The sequence below is a fragment of the Balaenoptera ricei genome, chromosome 2, assembly GCF_028023285.1.
Source record: "Balaenoptera ricei isolate mBalRic1 chromosome 2, mBalRic1.hap2, whole genome shotgun sequence".
In the NCBI taxonomy this organism is placed as follows: Eukaryota; Metazoa; Chordata; class Mammalia; order Artiodactyla; family Balaenopteridae; genus Balaenoptera; species Balaenoptera ricei.
Genome location: NC_082640.1, coordinates 13,270,582 through 13,292,770, shown reverse-complemented (window position 1 = coordinate 13,292,770; position 22,189 = coordinate 13,270,582). Strand labels below are relative to the sequence as shown.

General features: G+C 39.7%; 1 protein-coding gene across 1 annotated transcript in view; it reads right to left on the bottom strand.

The window, feature by feature from the left end:
* PIP4K2A (phosphatidylinositol-5-phosphate 4-kinase type 2 alpha) overlaps positions 1 to 22,189 on the bottom strand; it is a 173,208-nt gene that overhangs the window by 8,376 nt on the left and 142,643 nt on the right. Inside the window, exon 7 of the mRNA XM_059915299.1 lies at positions 4,577 to 4,690. Within this exon, the coding sequence (XP_059771282.1) occupies positions 4,577 to 4,690 (114 nt within the window). The remainder of the gene's footprint in view (positions 1 to 4,576; positions 4,691 to 22,189) is intronic.

Here is a 22,189-nt window from a genome sequence, read left to right as displayed (position 1 = left end):
TTTTGCCTATGATCTTGTCTAGGAGTTTTATGGTGTCATATCTTTTAAGTCTTTAAGCCATTTTGAGTTTATTTTTGTGTATGGTGTGAGGGTGTGTTTTAACTTCATTGATTTACATGTGGCTGTCCAACTTTCCCAGCACCACTTGCTGAAGAGACTGTCTTTTTCCCATTTTATATTCTTGCCTCCTATGTTGAAGATTAATTGATTGTAGGTGTGTGTGTTTTTTTTCCTGGCCTCTGTATTCTGTTCCATTAATGTCTGTTTTTGTGCCAGTACCACAGTGTTTTGATTACTGTAGCTTTGTATATTGTCTGAAGTCTGGGAGGGTTATGCCTCCTGCTTTGTTCTTTTTCCTCAGGATTGCTTTGGCAATTCTGGGTCTTTTATGGTTCCATATAAATTTTAGGATTCTTTGTTCTAGTTCTGTGGGAACTGTCATGGGTAATTTGATAGGGATCACATGAAAAGATGCTCAACATCTCTAATTATTAGAGAAATACAAATCAAAACTACAATGAGGTATCACCTCACACCAGTCAGAATGGCCATCATTAACAAGTCTACAAATAACAAATGCTGGAGAGGGTGTGGAGAAAAGGGAACTCTCCTACACTGTTGAGGGGAATGTAAATTGGTGCAGCCACTATGGAAAACAGTACGGAGGTTCCTCAAAAAACTAAAAGTAGAGTTGCCATATGATCCAGCAATCCCACTCCTAGGCATATACCCAGATAAAACTATAATTCAAAAAGATACATGCACCCCCTGTGTTCATAGCACTATTTACAATAGCCAAGACATGGAAACAACCTAAATGTCCATCAACAGATGAACGGATAAAGGTATGGTATATATTTATATACAGTGGAATACTACTCAGCCATTGAAAAGAATTAAATAATGTCATTTGTAGCAACATGGATGGACCTAGAGATTATCATATTAAGTGAAGTCAGAAAGAGAAAGACAAATACCGTAAGATATCACTTACATGTGGAATCTAAAATATGATACAAATCAATATATCTACGAAACAAAAACAGACTCACAGATACAGACAATAGACTTGTGGTTGCCAAGGGGGGTGGTGGGGGAGGGAAGGAGTGGGAGTTTGGGATGAGCAGAGGCAGACTATTATATAGAGAGTGGATAAACAACAAGGTCCTACTGTACAGCACAGAGAACTACTGATATATTCAGTATTCTGTGATAAACCATAATGGAAAAGAATATGAAAAAGAATATATAGGGCTTCCCTGGTGGTGCAGTGGTTGAGAATCCGCCTGCCAATGCAGGGGACACGGGTTCGAGCCCTGGTCTGGGAAGATCCCACATGCCGCGGAGCAACTGAGCCCGTGAGCCACAACTACTGAGCCTGCGCGTCTGGAGCCTGTGCTCCGCAACAAGAGAGGCCGCGATAATGAGAGGCCCGTGCACCGCGATGAAGAGTGGCCCCCACTTGCCGCAACTGGAGAAAGCCCTCGCACAGAAACGAAGACCCAACACAAACAAAAATTAAAAAAAATAAAAAAAAAAAAGAATATATATATGTATAACTGAGTCACTTTGCTGTACAGAAATTTACAAACAGCATTGTAAATCAACTACAATAAAATTTAAAAAAAAAGAAACTTCTTTACAACAGATTTGAAGTTACTTTTTACTAAGTTTATTAACACACTTGTTCTACTGAATCACCACCTCCCAACACATCTGTGATGGAGGATTAAAATTCCAACCATCCCTATTTAGGTTATATTTAATCGCTTGTTGAAAGTCGCAATAATCCTCTCTTGGAGTACTTTATCTGAAAACAGTCTCAACTGTGCTGTCACAAACATCTTTAATCTGCATGTTATATCAGCAGTTTAGGAGTGTGGCTGCCAGTGGCCTCAAATCCCAGTCTGAATTTAGTAGCTGTGTGTCTTTGAGCAAATTACATAGTGTCTCTGGGCTCAGTTTTCTCATCCATAAATTGGGATAACAGCACTCAGCCTCAAGGAGTTAGAAGAATGAAGGGAGAGAATGACTGCGCAGGAAGGACTTATGCTCTACATGCTCTGTAAGTGTTCGCTGCCAACCATCCTGCTGCCCGCAGTGCTCCCTCCCCTCCCCACCCCCGACCCAAGACGTCAGGGATGAGATGGCCTGTGATGGGGCGGATGCCACAGGACACAAAGCACAGTTTTGCGTTGTGTGAAATTTGGATCCCAGTGTGAGCCGACGAGAGATGAGCGTGGGCCCTGGTCAGAGCTGACGAGAAGCGGGTCAGAGGGCAAAAGTGACTTTTCACTCTCCATAGAGTGCTTTCTTCTGGAGAAAAGGGTTCACATATACTCATGTGTAAAGCTATCAGAACTAAAGTACTTTGAGCGGCATATGAATAGAACAGAATTTCAAACGCAGAAAAAACCCCTAGGTTCTAATTTTCCTACAAAAATATTTATTGAGCTGTAGTAAACTCATCTTTTACTTAAAGCATTGAGTCACCCCCTCCAACCCCCAAATCCTGTACTTAAACAGGCCAGCCAGCTAAATTAGAAAGCATGGACCTGATGGAAAAATGAAACGAGATTACATTCTAGTCTCATTATCAAGATCAGATGTCAAGCTACTTCACCATAATTACCTGCTTAAAAATTTAATAATGCTTCTGCATGAATTTCAAAACTAGACACTTACCAACCATTGAGAATTTATTAAAATGAAAGAACGCCTTATGCCCTGCCTCCATTTCAACAAAACAGCTAAGTGCGAGAGCCATGGATGGGGTTAAAATTATCCAAATCCTCTAATCAAGACACTATTAGAGACAATGAAAGGGCAAAGAGAATCCTTTTGTAATTCAACTGTAAATTTGAACGGCTTCAGTTACATTATTTGTGGGGTCTAAATATCATAGTAATATACAGCCGACAGAAGAAAAGATGAAAACCATCTTTCTAGCAGATCAGATAACCCTAAGGGCTATTTACCATAATTGCTAAAACAATATTATTCTTGGGATCAAAGACTTGCAGAATAATGAATAAAATTCTCAAAGAGCATGTCTACCTGTGTCACTTTGTTATCAGATCAAGTTGACCCCAAAGTAAAAGGGAAATACTTAGCTAATATGCATTTTAATAAAAACCACTGACAACTGAGGAAAAATAAATGCTTAATAATGAGAAACTGGAGAAAAACTACTTTTTAAAAAAGACACTTGTATCCTTCATAAATAACCAATATCTAGGTTCTAATCAAAGCATATACATGATGTAGGTTAAAGTGCAAAAAAATTTCTTAAAATAACTTATAACCTAAAAATAATCATGAACTAATTTGGTCAGTCTGCATGTCTTGCAATGAAAGGTGTTAGAAGATTAAAAAGAAAATTATAATACTGCTTCTACCCTCATGGGGGATATAATCTAATCCATGACATTTGTTCTTTGGCCCAAGTCATTTTGTTTGGGTTTTTTTTTTTTTTTGGCCATGTGGCTGGGCTTGCCGGGGGGGTGGCATCTTAGTTCCCTGACCAGGGATGGAACCTGGGCCCCGGCAGTGAAAGAGCCGAGTCCTAACCACTGGACCGCCAGGGAACTCCCAAGTCATTTTGTTTTTAATGACACAAGAAAGTCTTTCCACAAAACCTCTCTGAGTAGCAGATCTGTACTGGTACGTGGAGAACTGTACTTCAAAGTTAAAAAAACCAAAACAAAAACCACACACACATGAACAAAAGTAACAGCTAAGAAAAACATAGCTTAGTAACTGTTTAAATTAGAACTCTCTTTGCACTGTTTTGTAACCTAACAAACTTCAAGAAAAGAAAGTTTTTCCTGAATTTATTTCTAGAAGAATTATATATAAGGAAGTTGAATGGGAGAACTGCAATGCCATTACAATAAATAGAAGACAGGGAAAGGTGTATTTTTAATTCGTAAAACAGCATTTACAAAGAGAGCTCCATTATAGACTCAAAGCCCATTTCCACATAGTATTTTATTTCTCACAACATCCCCCGTGACCCTGGTGTCCTAAACTGCCTTTGTGCCGTTCCCATGCTGTGGCAAGGCTGTCTTGATGGGCCCAACGTCACTAACTTCACAGAGGCTGGTGGAAATATGAAGCATTAAGCGACTGAGGCTGGGTTTTTGCAACACCAAGATGTGGTTCAGATGGAGAAAACCCCGAATTCAGATAGTGACTATCCACTTGTCGACACGCTCTGCTCTTTGACAGAATGCACTCAGTCCCCTGGGCCCCGGCCCTGGCTGCCTGTGGGCAGTCAGTCTACCCCCCTACCCAACAAAGAAGATGGGAAGCGGAGGGAGGGGAGGCCAGCAGAAGAGGCCGCGTGCTTGCTTTTGTTTGTCCTCTAAAGGGGGAGCTGCTGAATTGGCACACTTCTCTTTTAAACCAGATCACATATGAGATATACCTGTTTATATCTGCTTTGGATAATGTACAACGTATGTTTTTGCCTTGGTTGCTGATTTAAATAGATGGTTTTAAGAGCTCCTGAAAACCCAGTACTGCTGACATTCATACAATGGGCCGTCCCTTATACTGAGTTTCTTTTTCTTACCTCGACATCCTTCTTCAGTTTTTCCAGGAATACCTTTTTGTTATTGTCATCAATATAAATCTTTTGACCCTCGTTAATGAAATCATTATCCTTTAAAGTTGGCAGTTCTTTGGCCTAAAAAAAAAAAAAAGAGAAGAAGAATAAGAAAGAAGCTTGACTAAAATCTAAAAGACATGTATGCCCTCCAATCCTGGAGGTTAAGTTTCCACCCCTGGAAGCTGAGTTTGCCCTGTTCACTGCAGAGGTCTTACCCAAGGCAACGACATGTGAGGTGGCTTGAGTGCCACAAGGGGGCACCAGTGAGCTATGACCACTGGAAGCATTTCCACTAGGAATGGAGGGTCAGGTATACTCCATATTACGAGGCTTTTGTAACAGATTTCATGGTTTTCATATGAACGAACCTGACTGCTTTCTTAAAGAAGATTCACAAGAAGTCTCCTAGGTATAGAATTCATATCCTTGGAATTCTTTGTCAGGAACCCTCAATTTTCTTACTGGTATAACCCAACTCCACCCCTCCCTGACAACACACACACACTTTTGGGATAGCCTTTGCTGGGGTCATGTTACAAATAACATGTTACCTTGCTCAGAAAAGCACCATCCATAATCATATCTAATTTCTGAGTCAGGGAGAATATGCACCCAGAGGTTAGCTATCTGTCCTTCTAAGCCTTCCTGCACACCACTCCAAGAAGGAAATTCTGTTTTCATTTGGGCAATGTCGAAGGAAAATGTCTTCTAGCATAAAGCATATTAAGATGAGAAATTCTACCCTTTAAAAATAAACAAGAGGGTAGTGAGCTGGCAACTAAACTATGCTTAGGCTGAGCAACACAAAGTAATGGGTGATTATCAAAATATGGGTCACAAGCAAAACAAACAAACAAACAAACTAGCTTGTACTGCAGCATATAAGATAATAGAGGCATATAGCTTTAACATAGTGTGGATTATTCAACTTCGTGCAACCTGCATTCTGGGAGAGTTCAAAACCCCTCCCCACACCTTTTGGCTGACCTTATAAGAAATAACCACTCCTGCTTATTTCTTCCAGTTGAAAGGAATCCAACATAATACATTGCCTTTCTTAGTATACTAATGAATGCCTCCTTTCCATAAGTGTGAACTAAATGGGGAGGGGAAAAAAAAGGAAAGAACATACTGTCCTTCCTGGTCTCCACACTACCTCCCCCTCATTCAGAGTGATTAAAAGCTCACTGGGTACATCTCTCTACTGAACCACCTTCCAAATTCCTAAACTGCTCACTTTTTCCTTGCTATTCTGTAAGGTACACACATGTATGTAGACTACTCACATCTATCTGTACACACACACACATGCATGTATATTATACAATTCTAAATTAGCAGCTTTGCTACTCATTTTAACTTTGAGAAAATGTGCAGTTTTGTGAGTTTTGAATTTGATATAACTATTGCCAAAATAATTATCCTTACAAAGCAGGTATAGCAAAGCTCAGAAATCCAAAGATCCCATTCAATAAGCGGTTACTGAATGACTGTCACGTATAGGAATATAAAAGTGAATAGGTCAACATTTCTATCCTAAAGGAGTTTGTAATCTTGTATGAGACACACCAAAGCAAGTAGGTAAGAAAACAAGGCAGCATGAGTTTGTAAGGCCTATAGATAAATAATACGGTTCTTAGGGAGAGACTGATCTACTTTCAACTATTTAATGCCGAGTCAGAGTCTGAGGAAATGAAATGCAGTGCCATTCTACACAAAAACTAGGGAGGGGCCTGGTAGACTAACTCCGTAAGTTTGTCATTAATCATTAAAAAATGTAAAATGTGAAAGAAAACCCTGAATGCGAAGATGGCGTGTTAATGTTAAATGTTTGAGTCAAGCACACAGACCCGAAGTTGTTCTTTTCTTAGAACTGAAACATAGTTTCACAGTGAATGAAATGCAAGGATCTGAAGTTTAAGAAACTCAGAGGCCAGTGAGAAGCTTTGTCAAAGGTACAAAACTGGGGTGCTTTAGAAAGCGCTGAAGCCAGATGTATGCGCAAACACAGGAGATGGAGAGGGTCGTGATTCTCCAAGCAGACAGCTCGGGCATTTGTCTGTTTAGGGGACGGTGGTGTGTGGTTGGGTGCATTGCGGATTGAGAGCTGCCTGAACTCTGCAACTCATTTTATATGTGCAAGCAAAGAAGGGGAGAGGGATTTTTGTGCGTGCGTGCGTGCGAGAAACCTGAAGGCAGGGATGACAGGCTACAGACAGAGCGGTAAACGACCCGTGCTGGTGATACCTGTCTCATTAATGCAGATGAATGCCATTTCAGGGTCACCCCAGCAGAATTACCTCATGTGACAGGGAGAGTATAATCCTACCTCATAAAACTCTGGACACCCTGTACTTTATTACTAGGCTTACTTGTGAATTTCGCAGGCACTAGGGATGAATTTAGATTGGATCAAATTCAAAAAAGGGCAACCAGATTGGTTAAAAGACTTAAGGGCGTATTGAAAGGCTCAAGAGGCGCAGGCCGGTCCTTAGGGCAGCTGCTAGAGAAACCCAGCGCTGGTCCACCAATGCCCACCCCCCGGTGTCAGCAGGATGGCAGAGCCTTTAGGAGCACAGGGTTTTTGAGACATGAATCCTGAGGCTCCCACCCTCCATCCACCCCTGACTTGCCAGGGGCCAGTTCCTGGACCCCCTCCAGGCTGTTTGCATATGTGTAGAAGGGGGAGACCCTGCTAAGCCCTTGATGTGCATCCATTTATTTAAGTGCATTATCTCATTTACTCTTGAAACAACCTTAACTCTTACTATCCACACTTTACCAACAGGGAAACTGGGTTAAGTGAGATAACACAGCTAAGGTCTCACAGCCTGGTAAGTGGAGCTGGTAAGCCGGCTCCCGCGCTGAGATGCGGACCCGGGCTGCCTGACTCTTAGTACAACTCGACCTTTAGCTGAATGAATGACTGAGGATTCGACCAAAACCCCTGTGACATTTAAATAGTGAGGCGAGTGGCACTTAGTGTCGTCGTCATTGCTGTGAGCATTCAGTAACTTGTATGGATTTAAAACTGGTCTTATAGGTTGAGAGCCTGCACAGAAGATGTTTAAAAACAGAGCTGAACTTTTTCTACTAAAAACTGAATGACGAAGATGAAGTCACCTGACAATAATGCACCCTCAAGAAAACCTTGTTGCCTGGCTTCTCAAAAATTTCAATATATCCCTCTGATAATGAGTAGCATTTATATTAAAGACACACTTTTTTTTTTAAGTGAGGGCAACCATTTTGCTATGAATTAATGAACATCATAAACTCTCAGTGTGACGCTGCCCACAAAGGTGATGTCTGCAGAGCAGCACAGAAATAATCGTGGGCAGCAACCGATCCCACCCTTTGCTTTGTGACACTGAATTACTTGCACTTAGAGGGGAGTTTTGAAAGCCTCCGAGTCACTGGGTCTGGTTCCTTTAATGGGCATCTTTCATACCCTTTCTAGCTCAATGCAGATACCAGCCAGAGGGCAGAGGAAAACACCAGGGCTAAAGACATCAGCTCAGAAACACTTCTGAACTGTGGACTCGGATGCTGGCTTCCAGCCAGCGGTCAGCCGCCTTTCTGAAGTGGTCCTAGGTTAAGTCTTCACTTATTAGCTCTGAATTAAGTTTTCCTGGCCAGTTTCATGTAGACTGGGAGCCTCCAAATGTGATGGGGAATTGCAGTACCTCACGTGGTACTTACTGGGAGGCAGCACCAAGGAGGATGCGCCACAGGATGGGCCTGCTCTTCCTACACGGCCCTCCCCAGGCTGTCCAGCCTGGCCAGGGGAGTGAGGCTGTGTACAACCAAACCCAGGACCGAGGCCAGCACAGCCCAAGCCTAAGGCTAGTTCCCTTTTGCAGGAAGTGATTGTACTAGGGTGGGTTGGACTCATAATGGCATTCATCTCTACTAATGTGACGTGTCAACGTACAAACACAGCTAAAGGCATAGGCAGAGCGATGCCAGTCCCCCTGCAACCGAGCTATCCTTATTTTGTTGTGTGGATAAAGTTGGCAGAGTGAATATCCCTGGCACTTTCCTGCTGGGTGATGCCAGACCCCAGGTAGATTCAGTATGGCCCAGATTTCTCCTTGGGACACTGAAGCATGAGCTTCTGAGCACAGACTGGACCCAGGCCGCCAGGGTTGTACCTCAGCTGCTCCAGTTATTAGCTGTGTGACTTAGAGCAAGTTACTTAACCTCTCTGTGACTTGGCTTCCTCATCTTTAAATGGGGATTAGCAAACCACACTGTTGTGAGGATTATACCCATTTATACACCTAAAAAGCTTAGGGCCCTGCTTGCCACGTGGAGAGTTATATATAAATATTCTTGTTATTTGCTGGTCATATTCTCAAGTATGGCGTGTGTATCTAGAGAAAAGTTCATCACTGATAAATCCAGAGCAAGATTTTTTTTAAAGTTGCATATTTTTAAAGGATATTTAACACTTTTATAATAGTTGGGGTGTTTAGACCCAGCTGTTCAATCTGTCCAAACCTCAGTTTCCTCATCTATATAGTGGAATATTAATAATACCTATCCAATAGGGTTAGCGTGTGAATGAAATGACATGAAACACACAGTGCTTGGCAATGAGAACTCACTAGATATTAGTTTGTGTCTTAGTTACACATTAGCTTTGACCATGACCAAATACTGTTACATAGTGTTTCGAACTACTAAAGAATACAGACTTGCCCATCCTCTTCTGATTTTCTAAAAGAAGTAGGCTCTTTAAATTTGGGATATCAGTAACCTAAGCCATGTTTAAAATTGCCTGTGTTTTCAGGTTTTATCATTAGGCACAAACCTCACGTGACTTTTCTACATACAGCCTTTAAGTTCTGAAGATACTCTCCTTATTGCGCACACACCTAGCACACACAAGTGCAAGGTTATTTCACTTCACTGTATCAGACAAGGTGCATCAGAGGCGACATTGGCATAAGCCCCTACCTTGCCTGCTGTCCAAACCTTGACTGTGAATTCTCTTGGCCAGAAAGACCTCTGGTCACCGCAAAAGTTCTCCCTAGCCAGAAAACCTCACTGAAACCCAAGTGAGAATAAAATGTTGCTTTATAATAATTGGGTAAGTTAAATTTTTAGAGTAATAAAGTATATTTTATTACTATGGAATAAAAATACTTCGATATCTATGGCCAAAGACAGAAATTTGCTGACTTTTGTCTTACCTTAATTTTTCACGTGTTTAGTTTTTCTCAGCGAGTAGGTGATAATAGTGGGTAATTTAGTGAATGTGGTTTTGCTGACCTAAAGCAAAAATTCACTAGTTGGAATCCCAGTAGCCAGAAAACAACCCCAAAACTAGAAAGTAACAAGCTCCTTGGGAACACTTCACTTGCTATGAGCTGTAAAAAGAAAATTGTTTCATTATAAACATTCCCTCCCCTGCTTTTTGTAACTACACTATTGGGTGAAAAGTCTTTTGTTTTTGGGGGTTTTTTTGGCTGTGCCATGTGGCTTGTGGGATCTTAGTTCCTTGACCAGGAATCGAACCTGCGCCCATGCAGTGAAAGCGCTGAGTTCTAACCACTGGACCCCCAGGGAATTTCCAGTTTTTAGTTTCTTTTAAGGCACAGTATTATATAGGCTGTCGCTCGGCAAGTCCACATTCTTCAATAGTAAGAAACACACTATTAACAGTGTCAGTCATGGTCAAAGATGCTTTATGTGCAACTAAAACACAAATGGACATGAGAGTTGAGGTATACACACAACTGCATCAGGGCTTGAAGATAACCAGTGTGTGAATAGTATTCTAAATGTATAAATGCTTCTGAATATAAGTATTCCCTAGGGTTCAATAAAAGATATAAATGATCTCTAAGGAGAGATTTGGCTAGGGGTTTGAGATTAAAAAAGGAAAAATATTCAGAACGAAGAGCTACAAAGTCCAGAGCTTTCGTTTCTAGAACTGTGCCTCTGTGGCCAGCTCAGCAAAGACCCAGGCGTAAAGGCAGTGGCCAGAGAGAAATTACAGATTCCGGGAGGGCAAAGGAAGCACGGGGCTCTGCTTCCTCCCGTTAGAATGGTAGACAGGAGATTTTTAAAAAAGACAAGGCATTAGAACTTCCCTTCTAATATAAAAATATTTAGCACTTTTTATAAACTTTAAAATTTTAAATTACTAAATTTTGCACATTCTCTGAAAACAAAACATAATGCTTATCAAAAGGATTTAAATCTTCTGTTTCAAATAGAAGTTAACTTGTTTATAATATATAATTATTTCATTGGGTTCTGTGACCTGGTGCATGATTGCTGTCATTTGCATGGAGTTTAGTAATACTGAATGTGTTAAGAGTTAGTAAAGCCAGAAATTACATGGAAATCTTAATTAGATCTTTAATGTCACTAAAATATCTTTTGGATGACTCAAACATTTTTAAATCAAATATTTAAAATCTATATTTACAGCCAAAAACTTCAAATACAGAATTCAAACTACAATGTACTGGATTTAACATCATTATACAATTAACTTTTACAAAGAGTCTATTAAATTGCCACTAACAGGAAAAAGAAAAAAATACATGTACTTAAAATGCACAGAGCCAAAATTTACATAATACAGAGTCACGTTTAAGCATGGAAACCTTAACAGAAAGATGGAATGTACTTCTGTCACACTCGAGTGTTTAATGCAAACAGGATTCTGGCACCAGAAGGTTTCAATGCAAAGGATAATGCATAGCATAGCACTCTGTGATTAAAGGACTTGTATTTCAGAAAGAAATGAATTTTTCCTCAATGTGCTCACTTGACAACCTGTTTTTAAAAAGTCTAACTGTAAGCTTCGACGTCTAAGATTGCTGCCTGGTGTCCCTTTGATGGGCCATATTATGACACTCAGAGCTGAATGCACAACATAAAAAACATGTACTAATTATTGTCTCAAGTTAGGGACTGCTTATTATGTTCCTAATTTACTTCTTAGTCCAAGCTCACCTAAATAAAAATAAACTTGCAAAGAAAGAATAAGCCCCTTTTCATCAGGCTTGCCAAAGTAACTTCATAAAAATCAGAGTCTGGAACTGCTGAACAATCATCGACAGGAAGACACTGGAACTCACCAAAAAAGATACCCCACATCCAAAGACAAAGGAGAAGCCACAATGAGACAGTAGGAGGGGCGCAATCACAGTAAAATCAACTCCCATAACTGCTGGGTGGGTGACTCACAAACTGGAGAACGCTTATACCACAGAAGTCCACCCACTGGAGTGAAGGTTCTGAGCCCCACGTCAGGCTTCCCAACCTGGGGGTCCGGCAATGGGAGGAGGAATTGCTAAAGAATCAGACTTTGAAGGCTAGTGGGATTTGATTGCAGGACTTTAAAAGGACTGGGGGAAACGGATACTCCACTCTTGGAGGGCACACACAAAGTAGTGTGCGCACTGGGACGCAGGGGAAGGAGCAGTGACCCCATAGGAGACTGAACCAGACCTACCTGCTAGTGTTGGAGGGTCTCCTGCAGAGGTGGGGGGTGGCTGTGTCTCACCATGGGGACAAGGACACTGGCAGCAGAAGTTCTGGGAAGTACTCCTTGCTGTGAGCCTTCCCAGAATCCACCATTAGCCCCACCAAAGAGACGGGTAGGCTACAGTGCTGGGTGGCCTCAGGCCAAACAACCAGCAGGGAGGGAAACCAGCCCCACCCATCAGCAGACAAGTGGATTAAAGTTTTACTGAGCTCTGCCCACCAGAGCAACATCCAGCTCTACCCACCACCAGTCCCTCCCAACAGGAAGCTTGCACAAGCCTCTTAGATAGCCTCATCCACCAGAGGGAAGACAGCAGAAGCAAGAAGAACTACAGTTTTGCAGGCTATGAAAGGAAAACCACATTCACAGAAAGATAAGACAAAATGAAAAGGCAGAGGACTTTGTACCAAATGAAGGAACAAGATAAAACCCCAGAAAAACAACTAAATTAAGTGGAGATAGGCAACCTTCCAGAAAAAGAATTCAGAATGATAGTGAAGATGATCCAGGACCTCGGAAAAAGAATGGAGGCAAAGATCGAGAAGATGCAAGAAATGTTTAACAAAGACCTAGAAGAATTAAAGAACAAACAAACAGAGATGAACAATACAATAACTGAAATGCAAAATACACTAGAAGGAATCAATAGCAGAATAACTGAGGCAGAAGAACGGATAAGTGACCTGGAAGACAGAATGGTGGAATTCACTACTGTGGAACAGAATAAAGAAAAAAGAATGAAAAGAAATGAAGACAGCCTAAGAGACCTCTGGGACAATATTAAATGCACAAACATTCAAATTATAGGGGTCCCAGAAGGAGAAGAGAGAGAGAAAGGACCCAAGAAAATATCTGAAGAGATTACAGTCTAAAACTTCCCTAACATGGGAAAGAAAATAGCCACCAAAGTCCAGGAAGCACAGAGAGTCCCAGGCAGGATAAACCCAAGGAGAAACACACCAAGACACATAGTAATCAAATTGACAAAAACTAAAGACAAAGACAATTATTGAAAGCAGCAAGGGAAAAATGGCAAATAACATACAAGGGAACTCCCATAAGGTTAACAGCTGATTTCTAGCAGAAACTCTACAAGCCAGAAGGGAGTGGCATGATATGTTTAAAGTGATGAATGGGAAGAACCTACAACCAAGATTACTCTACCTGGCAAGGATCTCATTCAGATTCGATGGAGAAATCAAAAGCTTTACAGACAAGCAAAAGCTAAGAGAATTCAGCACCACCAAACCAGCTCTGCAACAAACGCTAAAGGAACTTCTCTAAGTGGGAAACACAAGAGAAGAAAAGGACCTACAAAAACAAACCCAAAACAATTAAGAAAATGGTCATAGGAACATACATATCGATAATTACCTTAAACATGAATGGATTAAATGCTTCAGCCAAAAGACACAGGCTCGCTGAATGGATACAAATACAAGACCCATATATATGCTGTCTACAAGAGACCCACTTAAGACCTAGCGACACATACAGACTGAAAGTGAGGGGATGGAAAAAGATATTCTATGCAAATGGAAATCAAAAGAAAGCTGGAGTAGCAATACTCATATCAGATAAAATAGACTTTAAAATAATGTTACAAGAGACAAGGAAGGACACTACATGATGATCAAGGGATCAATCCAAGAAGATATAACAATTATACATGCACCCAACATAGGAGCACCTCAATATATAAGGCAACTGCTAACAGCTATAAAAGAGGAAACTGACAGTAACACAATAATAGTGGGGGACTTTAACACCTCATTTACACCAATGGACAGATCATCCAGACAGAAAATTAATAAGGAAAGAGAAGCTTTAAATGACACAATAGACCAGATAGATTTAATTGATATTTATAGGACATTCCATCCAAAAACAGCAGATTACACTTTCTTCTCAAGTGCACAGGGAACATTCTCCAGGATTGATCACATCTTGGGTCACAAATCAAGCCTTGGTAAACTTAAGAAAACTGAAATCATATCAAGCATCTTTTCTGACCGCAACTCTATGAGATTAGAAATCAATTACACGGGAAAAAACGTAAAAAACACAAACACATGGAGGCTAAACAATACGTTACTAAATAACCAAGAGATCACTGAAGAAATCAAAGAGGAAATAGAAAAATACCTAGAGACAAATGACAACGAAAACACAACAATCCAAAACCTACGGGTGCAGCAAAAGCAGTTCTAAGAGGGAAGTTTATAGCAATACAAGCCTACCTCAAGAAACAAGAAAAATCTCAAATAAACAATCTAACCTTACCCCTAAAGGAACTAAGATGAACAAACAAAACCCAAAGTTAGTAGAAGGAAAGAAATCATCAAGATCAGAGCAGAAATAAATGAAATAGCAACAGAGAAAATGACAGCAAAGATCAATAAAACTAAAAGCTGGTTTTTTGAGAAGATAAACAAAATTGATAAACCTTTAGCCAGACTCATCAAGAAAAAGAGGGAGAGGACTCAAATCAATAAAATTAGTAGTGAAAAAGGAGAAGTTACAACAGACACCGCAGAAATACAAAGCATCCTAAGAGACTACTACAAGCAACTCTATGCCAATAAAATGGACAACCTGGAAGAAATGGACAAATTCTTAGAAACGTATAACCTTCCAAGACTGAACCAGGAAGAAATAGAAAATATGAACAGACCAATCACAAGTAATGAAATTGAAACTGTGATTAAAAATCTTCCAACAAACAAAAGTCCAGGACCAGATGGCTTCACAGGTGAATTCTATCAAACATTTAGGAAGAGCTAACATCCATCCTTCTCAAACTCTCCCAAAAATTGCAGAGGAAGGAACACTCCCAAACTAATTCTACGAGGCCACCATCACCCTGATATGAAAACCAGACAGAGATACTACAAAAAAAAGAAAATTACAGGCCAATATCACTGATGAATATAGATGCAAAAATCCTCAACAAAATACTAGCAAACAGAATCCCACAACACATTAAAAGGATCATACACCATGATCAAGTAGGATTTATCCCAGGGATGCAAGGATTCTTCAATATATGCAAATCAATCAATGTGATACACCATATTGACAAATTGAAGAATAAAAACCATATGATCATCTCAATAAATGCAGAAAAAGCTTTTGACAAAATTCAACACCCATTTATGATAAAAAGTCTCCAGAAAGTGGGCATAGAGGGAACCTACTTCAACATAATAAAGGCCATATATGACAAACCCACAGCAAACATCATTCTCAATGGTAAAAAACTGAAAGCATTTCCTCTAAGATCAGGAACAAGACAAGGATGTCCACTCTCACCACTATTATTCAACATAGTTTTGGAAGTCCTAGCCATGGCAATCAGGAAGAAAAGGAAATAAAAGGAATACAAATTGGAAAAGAAGAAGTAAAACTGTCACTGTTTGCAGATGATATGATACTATACATAGAAAATCCTAAAGATGCCACCAGAAAACTACTAGAGCTAATCAATGAATTTGGTGAAGTTGCAGGATACAAAATTAATGCACAGAAATCTCTTGCATTCCTATATGCTAATGACGAAAAATCTGAAAGACAAATTAAGGAAACACTCCCATTTACCACTGAAACAAAAAGAATAAAATACCTAGGAATAAACCTACCTAGGGAGACAAAAGACCTGTATGCAGAAAACTATAAGACACTGATGAAAGAAATCAAAGATGATACCAACAGATGGCGAGATATACCATGTTCTTGGATTGGAAGAACCAGTATTATGAAAATGACTATACTACCCAAAGCAATCTACAGATTCAATGCAATCCCTATCAAATTACCAGTGGCATTTTTTACAGAACTAGAACAAAAAATCTTAAAATTTGTATTGAGACACAAAAGACCCCGAATAGCCAAAGCAGTTTTGAGGGAAGAAAATGGAGCTGGAGAAATCAGACTCCCTGACTTCAGACTATACTACAAAGCTACAGTAATCAAGACAATATGGTACTGGCACAAAAACAGAAACATAGATCAATGGAACAAGATAGAAAGCCCAGAGATAAACCCACACACCTATGGTCAACTAATCTATGACAAAGGAGGCAAGGATATACACTGGAGAAAAGACAGTCTCTTCAATTAGTGGTGCTGGGAAAACTGGACAGCTACATGTAAAAGAATGAAATTAGAACACTCCCTAACACCATACACAAAAATAAAGTTAAAATGGATTCGAGAACTAAATGTAAGACCAGACACTATAAAACTCTTAGAGGAAAACATAGGAAGAACACTCTTTGACATAAATCACAGCAAGATCTTTTTTGATCCACCTCCTAGAGTCATGGAAATAAAAACAAAAATAAACAAATGGGACCTAATGAAACTTAAAAGATTTTGTATAGCAAAGGAAACTACAAACAAGACAAAAAGACAACCCTCAGAATGGGAGAAAATATTTGCAAGTGAATCAACGGACAAAGGATTAATCTCCAAAATATATAAACAGCTCATGCAGATCAATATTAAAAAAACAAACAACCCAATCAAAAAATGGGCAGGGGCTTCCCTGGTGGTGCAGTGGTTGAGAATCTGCTTGCCAATGCAGGGGACACGGGTTCGAGCCCTGGTCTGGGAAGATCCCACATGCCGTGGAGCAACTAGGCCCGTGAGCCACAATTACTGAGCCTGCGCGTCTGGAGCCTGTGCTCTGCAACAAGAGAGGCCGCGATGAAGAGTGGCCTCCACTTGCCGCAACTAGAGAAAGCCCTCGCACAGAAACGAAGACCCAACACACCCATAAATAAATAAATAAGTAAATAAATAAAAATTAAAAAAAAAAAAAGGGCAGAAGACCTAAACAGACATTTCTCCAAAGAAGACACACAGATGGCCAAGAAGCACATGAAAAGCTGCTCAACATCACTAATCATTAGAGAAATGCAAATCAAAACTACAATGAGGTATCACCTCACACCAGTTAGAATGGGCATCATCAGAAAATCTACAAACAACAAATGCTGGAGAGGGTGTGGAGAAAAGGGAACCCTCTTGCACTGTTGGTGGGAATGTAAATTGATACAGCCACTATGGAGAACAGTATGGAGGTTCCTTAAAAAACTAAAAATAGAATTACCATATGACCCAGCAATCCCACTACTGAGCATATACCCAGAGAAAACCATAATTCAAAAAGACACATGCACCCCAATGTTCACTGCAGCACTATTTACAATAGGCAGGTCATGGAAGCAACCTAAATGCCCATTGACAGATGAATGGATAAAGAAGATGTCATACATATATACAATGGACTATTACTCAGCCATAAAAAGGAATGAAATTGGGTCATTATAGAGATGTGGGTGGATCTAGAGACTGTCAATACAGAGTGAAGTAAGTGGGAAAGAGAAAAACAAATATCGTATATTAACGCATATATGTGGAACCTAGAAAAATCGTACAAATGAACCGGTATGCAGGGCAGAAATAGAGATACAGATGTAGAGAACAAACGTATGGACACCAAGGGGGGAAGGTGGCAGGGGGGTGGTGGTGGTGGTGGGATGAATTGGGAGATTGGGATTGACATGTATACACTAATATGTATAAAATGGATAACTAATAAGAACCTGTTGTATAAAACAATAAATAAAATTCCAAAAAAAAATCAGAGTCTGTGGGGCTGAAGATATACTCCAGAAATATTTCTGTAAGCGGGAGACTTTTTAGGTAATCCTTACATTGGAGCTAGGTTAAAGATAATTTGCTTGAATAACATCACATATGTGGTATCAATTTTGGGGTAATAAGAGATGTTAAAGATTTTATAATAAAATCAGTTCTGCTTCTCAAAACATCCAAGCCACAAATTTGTTACATGAAAAGGCAAATTAGTGAATATGGGTAAAGTTCAGACAGAAGTAGCAAAGATAGCAGGTGTTTTCTCACAAAAGGTACATATAACCTTTAACAACGTAAGCAGAGTGTCTACACAAGTTCACAGCTTGGGAAATGATCCAACGTGTCATTAATAACTAGTTAGTTCCACAATGAGAATGTACACATTTGTGACCAGCATCTGGATACGAAAGTCTCATAATTTTTATTCTGAATCTCTTTGTGTAAATGTAGAAGGAGAATATACCTCAACATACGTGTAGAAATAGCGCTGCAACTAAGAAGCACAAAACCGGAAAAGCCCTATCATAATTCTACAATTTAGAACGGTTATGCCTGGTGGAACCCAGCTGTTGGTTATCTACTTTCCCTAAAAGCTGATATTTAGAAAGTGAAACTTACTCCTTTTCTAATACTGTCAGACTTTTCAGAATGGCCCTTTAACTCTAAGTGACATGGTGACAGTTTGGTTTTCCTCCATGAGCTGTGATGTGACAGTTAAACCATGTGCAAACCCTACAAAATAGATTTGTTTCCATCTGATTGGAAGATTCTGTTGCACGGATGTTGATGGTGATAATCTCAGAAATGTCAAAATCTGAAAATGCAAGAAGTTTGCTAAATCGTACAGTTTCTGGTTTAATACTAATCTAGTGAACATCATAATTTTATTGTTTTATTATACATCTGCAGCAGGTTGGCTTAAACTCAAGCCACATACTATATTTTGGAAGTTGTGTCTCCGCCCCAACTCTTTTTGAAACCAACTGCGTAAGTTGTCAAGCTTTAAAAAAAAATTCCCACATCTAACAACACTGCTTCTGTGTGCTTGGGATAATTTGAGTTCAGTTCATTCCAGTGAAACTGAGTTTATACACCGCCATAAACCAGTCTGGCCTGAGGACTAATGCTGTCATCTGGGAGATGCTCACAGGAATTACTTCATGTTATCTTTCTTCTTCACATGCCACTCTTACCAAAGTCCAAAGGAATCAAACTTTAAAACTCCACTTCTCAGAATAACCCCCATGGTTTACATTATAGGGTTCTTAAGGCTTTGCTCAGACATCTGCAAACTTACGTAACAGTTCAGACGATTTTTTCCATTAGTAATAGCAATCACCTTAACCCATGCCTCGAGCAGACAGGATTTAAGTGATTGTCAAGTCTGCTGAAGTGCACCTCTGTGGGAGGGAAAGCCTCATTTGAAACAAGGGATTCTTGCCAACACTAAAGCATGAGGACCAATGAAATCCTTTAATAAATGAAGACTAAGTCAGATGATTTATCCCCAAACCCCAAACTTCCATTAGTGCCAGAGCAGGGGCTGGGACTCAGATTTGCTAGGGCTCTGGTTGGTGCTTTTCCCCTCCAAACCCCCTTTTATAAAACATGTCCGGGCCAGGAGGCAGATGGCCCTGCTTCTGCCCGGATGGCCTATTTCCCCCTGCACTCTGGGCGCCGGGATAGGTGTGTCTAACACTGGCTGGCAAAGGGAAATGATTCACAGAAGAAATGAAATGAATCTTTCTTCATTCACAGAAGAAATGAATTTTACAGGAGGTTAAAGCATTAGCTGAGTTGAGGGCCTAAAAACCTTGACAATCTCCCATTAACTGATCATCCACTGACAACGGAAAAGGAAGCGCTTTTTAACTGAGCAAAGGAAGATTCCCAGAAGGACACACTGCTGTTTTTGTACCTTATGCTCCAAGCTTACCATCTTTTGTTACCTTGCCTTTAACTCATCCTAAAGAACCAGATGGAGGTGGTAATTAATTATAATTTGTTACAATTTAAAGATCACAAAAGAAATGCTGAAAACTGGTTTAGGAAAGCATTGTTTTGTTTTGTTTTTTTTGATGTGAGGGTATTAATGATGAATTTTCCTGAACCTTCAGTCAGTAATAGGTAAAATGTCAGAGATGGTGACAGTCACTTAATTGCCAGTGCAATTCACAATTCCTAAGAATCGACCAGGCAGCTTTTTGTAGCCCATTATCAAAGTGTCAACAGTGATTATTGCCAATATAGTTATACAAATGCCAACTGCAGGGCAGCTGTTTTCTTTCAAACGGGTTCCAGGGAGAAGGTTAGATGTTAAAAGGAATCTTCTTATTGTGACCCAATGACTCCATTATACAGGCTTTACTTTACTTAATAAAACCAGACATGAGTTTTGAGAAGAACTGCATAGAACGATGAACAAAATGCATATCTGTGTAAATCCCCAGGACTCGCTCTCTCTCCCTCTCAAGAACATGGACTCTTTAAAGAGTCAGGTCAAATCCCCCAGAAATCAAGTGAGTCCAGTTATGTTTTCTTTTACTTGCCCGGATTCCCTGCTGGGTAGCTTGCTTGCTGGCAGCATGCTAAGACTGTCATTTGTAAAAAGTGGTCCGCTTAGCTATAATTACTAATTTGATGTCACACTGGAATTGCAGTGCAGCTGTGAAAAGATGGACCACCAGGGAGATTCGCATTTCTGTCTCATTTAGAGGGGGCGATACTGCTGGAGCCATGAATGTAAGATGCCCTTCCATTAATAAAGGAAAGAATTAAAGTATAAAACAAGTCATAGCAGCTGTCAGAATCTGACACCGGTTTAAAAAAAAAAAAACACACACCGTTCTGCTCTTTTTAAAAAAAAATTCAAGACATCTGTACATGCATGTTCTGATACTTGTTGCCATGAAAGCGATTCCATTATTGTTGGAATATAACTTCTTTATTTCCTTCAGTTCCATCTTCATTATTATGCTAATGCAAATCACACTAATTACGTGTCAAGCTCAAATCGTAGGGGGGGGACCTTTCTGCACCTATATCATGAAATATCTGAAATGACAGTTTTAAAACTTACCATCAACAAGTGAAAAGTATGTGAAATTAAAACAGCTACAATGATGCAAATGAAAGAAAAACTAAGAATTCAGATTACTAATTAAGCCACATCAATGGAGAGTCTCTGTGAAAATTGTTCTTTGCAATTTCGTAGAAAATGATTATACAATGATTGCAATGAAAATATTCTTGCAGACCATTTGGTTTCATTTATAAAAGGCTAAAATGTAGAAAATAAATATTTTCAGCCTTCTCCAATTATTTCTAACTAGAGATAACAGTGATTGCTTTGATAATTTATGGTTTTATTCGTGAAGACAAAGAACAGCATGCTTTTTGGAAGAGTCAAAAATATTAACTGATCATGGAAAGAAAGCCTGAAAACTGACAGAAAAAGGAAAGCAAAGAAAATTTTTTGAACTTAAAAACCCAAGGGTTTTAAGAGTTCAGCTTCATTAATACATTTCATTTACTGTTATGTGTTACAGTTTAGTAAATGTTACCTTGGTTGTCGCCAAATTATAAACAAACTGCCATATCAGAGAGACATCATGTCCTGTTGTCAAGGCAGGCACAGTCTCCAAAAATTACCAGTTTTGATTACTTTCACATCCCATGTCTTCAAGCTACTTCCTCTTGCCTGTGCCCAGTGAGTGCCAGTAAGCTAAAAGGGCAGGTGGGTGGTGCTTTGGAGCTGCTCCTCCTGGAAGAAGAGCTATCAGGAACCCCAAGCCCAGAAAGAAGTAGAAAGCATTGAATTCTTCCTAGGGGCTACTGAATAGACAATCCTAATGTTTACATAGTGTAAGATACAGTGACACAGACTGTATTTACAGAAATACCTGCACTTCTCAAATGGAGGAAATATGAATTGGTGGTTTTTGTCAACATGGTATGAGGCCAAACGATTTATTTCATTACTTTTTTTTTTTTTTACTTTTAAATCAAGACTCAATGAACTGCCTTAGTACCATATTGTTTTGGAGTTACATGTTTTTGTCAATGAAACATTGTAGTTAAATGTTTCCTTGTTCATCTTCATGATTCATGGGGTTAATATGAATTTTTAATAATAAATCCTCTTTTTTTAAAAAAAGAAAGAAGTCTCTCAAACATTTTAGAAGGTTAGAAATGTGCGCTCTGGGCTGGAACCCCGGCTGGGTCATGTCAAAACTGTGGTGCAAGTTACAGCCTGTCTGTCAAGTAACTTCATTTACGCAAAGGAAGTAATAGCCTCCACCTTAAAGGTGGTGGTCAGGATGACATGAGCAAATTTGTGTAAAATTTACAACAGGCTTGGCATATAGTATACATTCCGTTCAACAAACGTTGGTTACTATTACTTA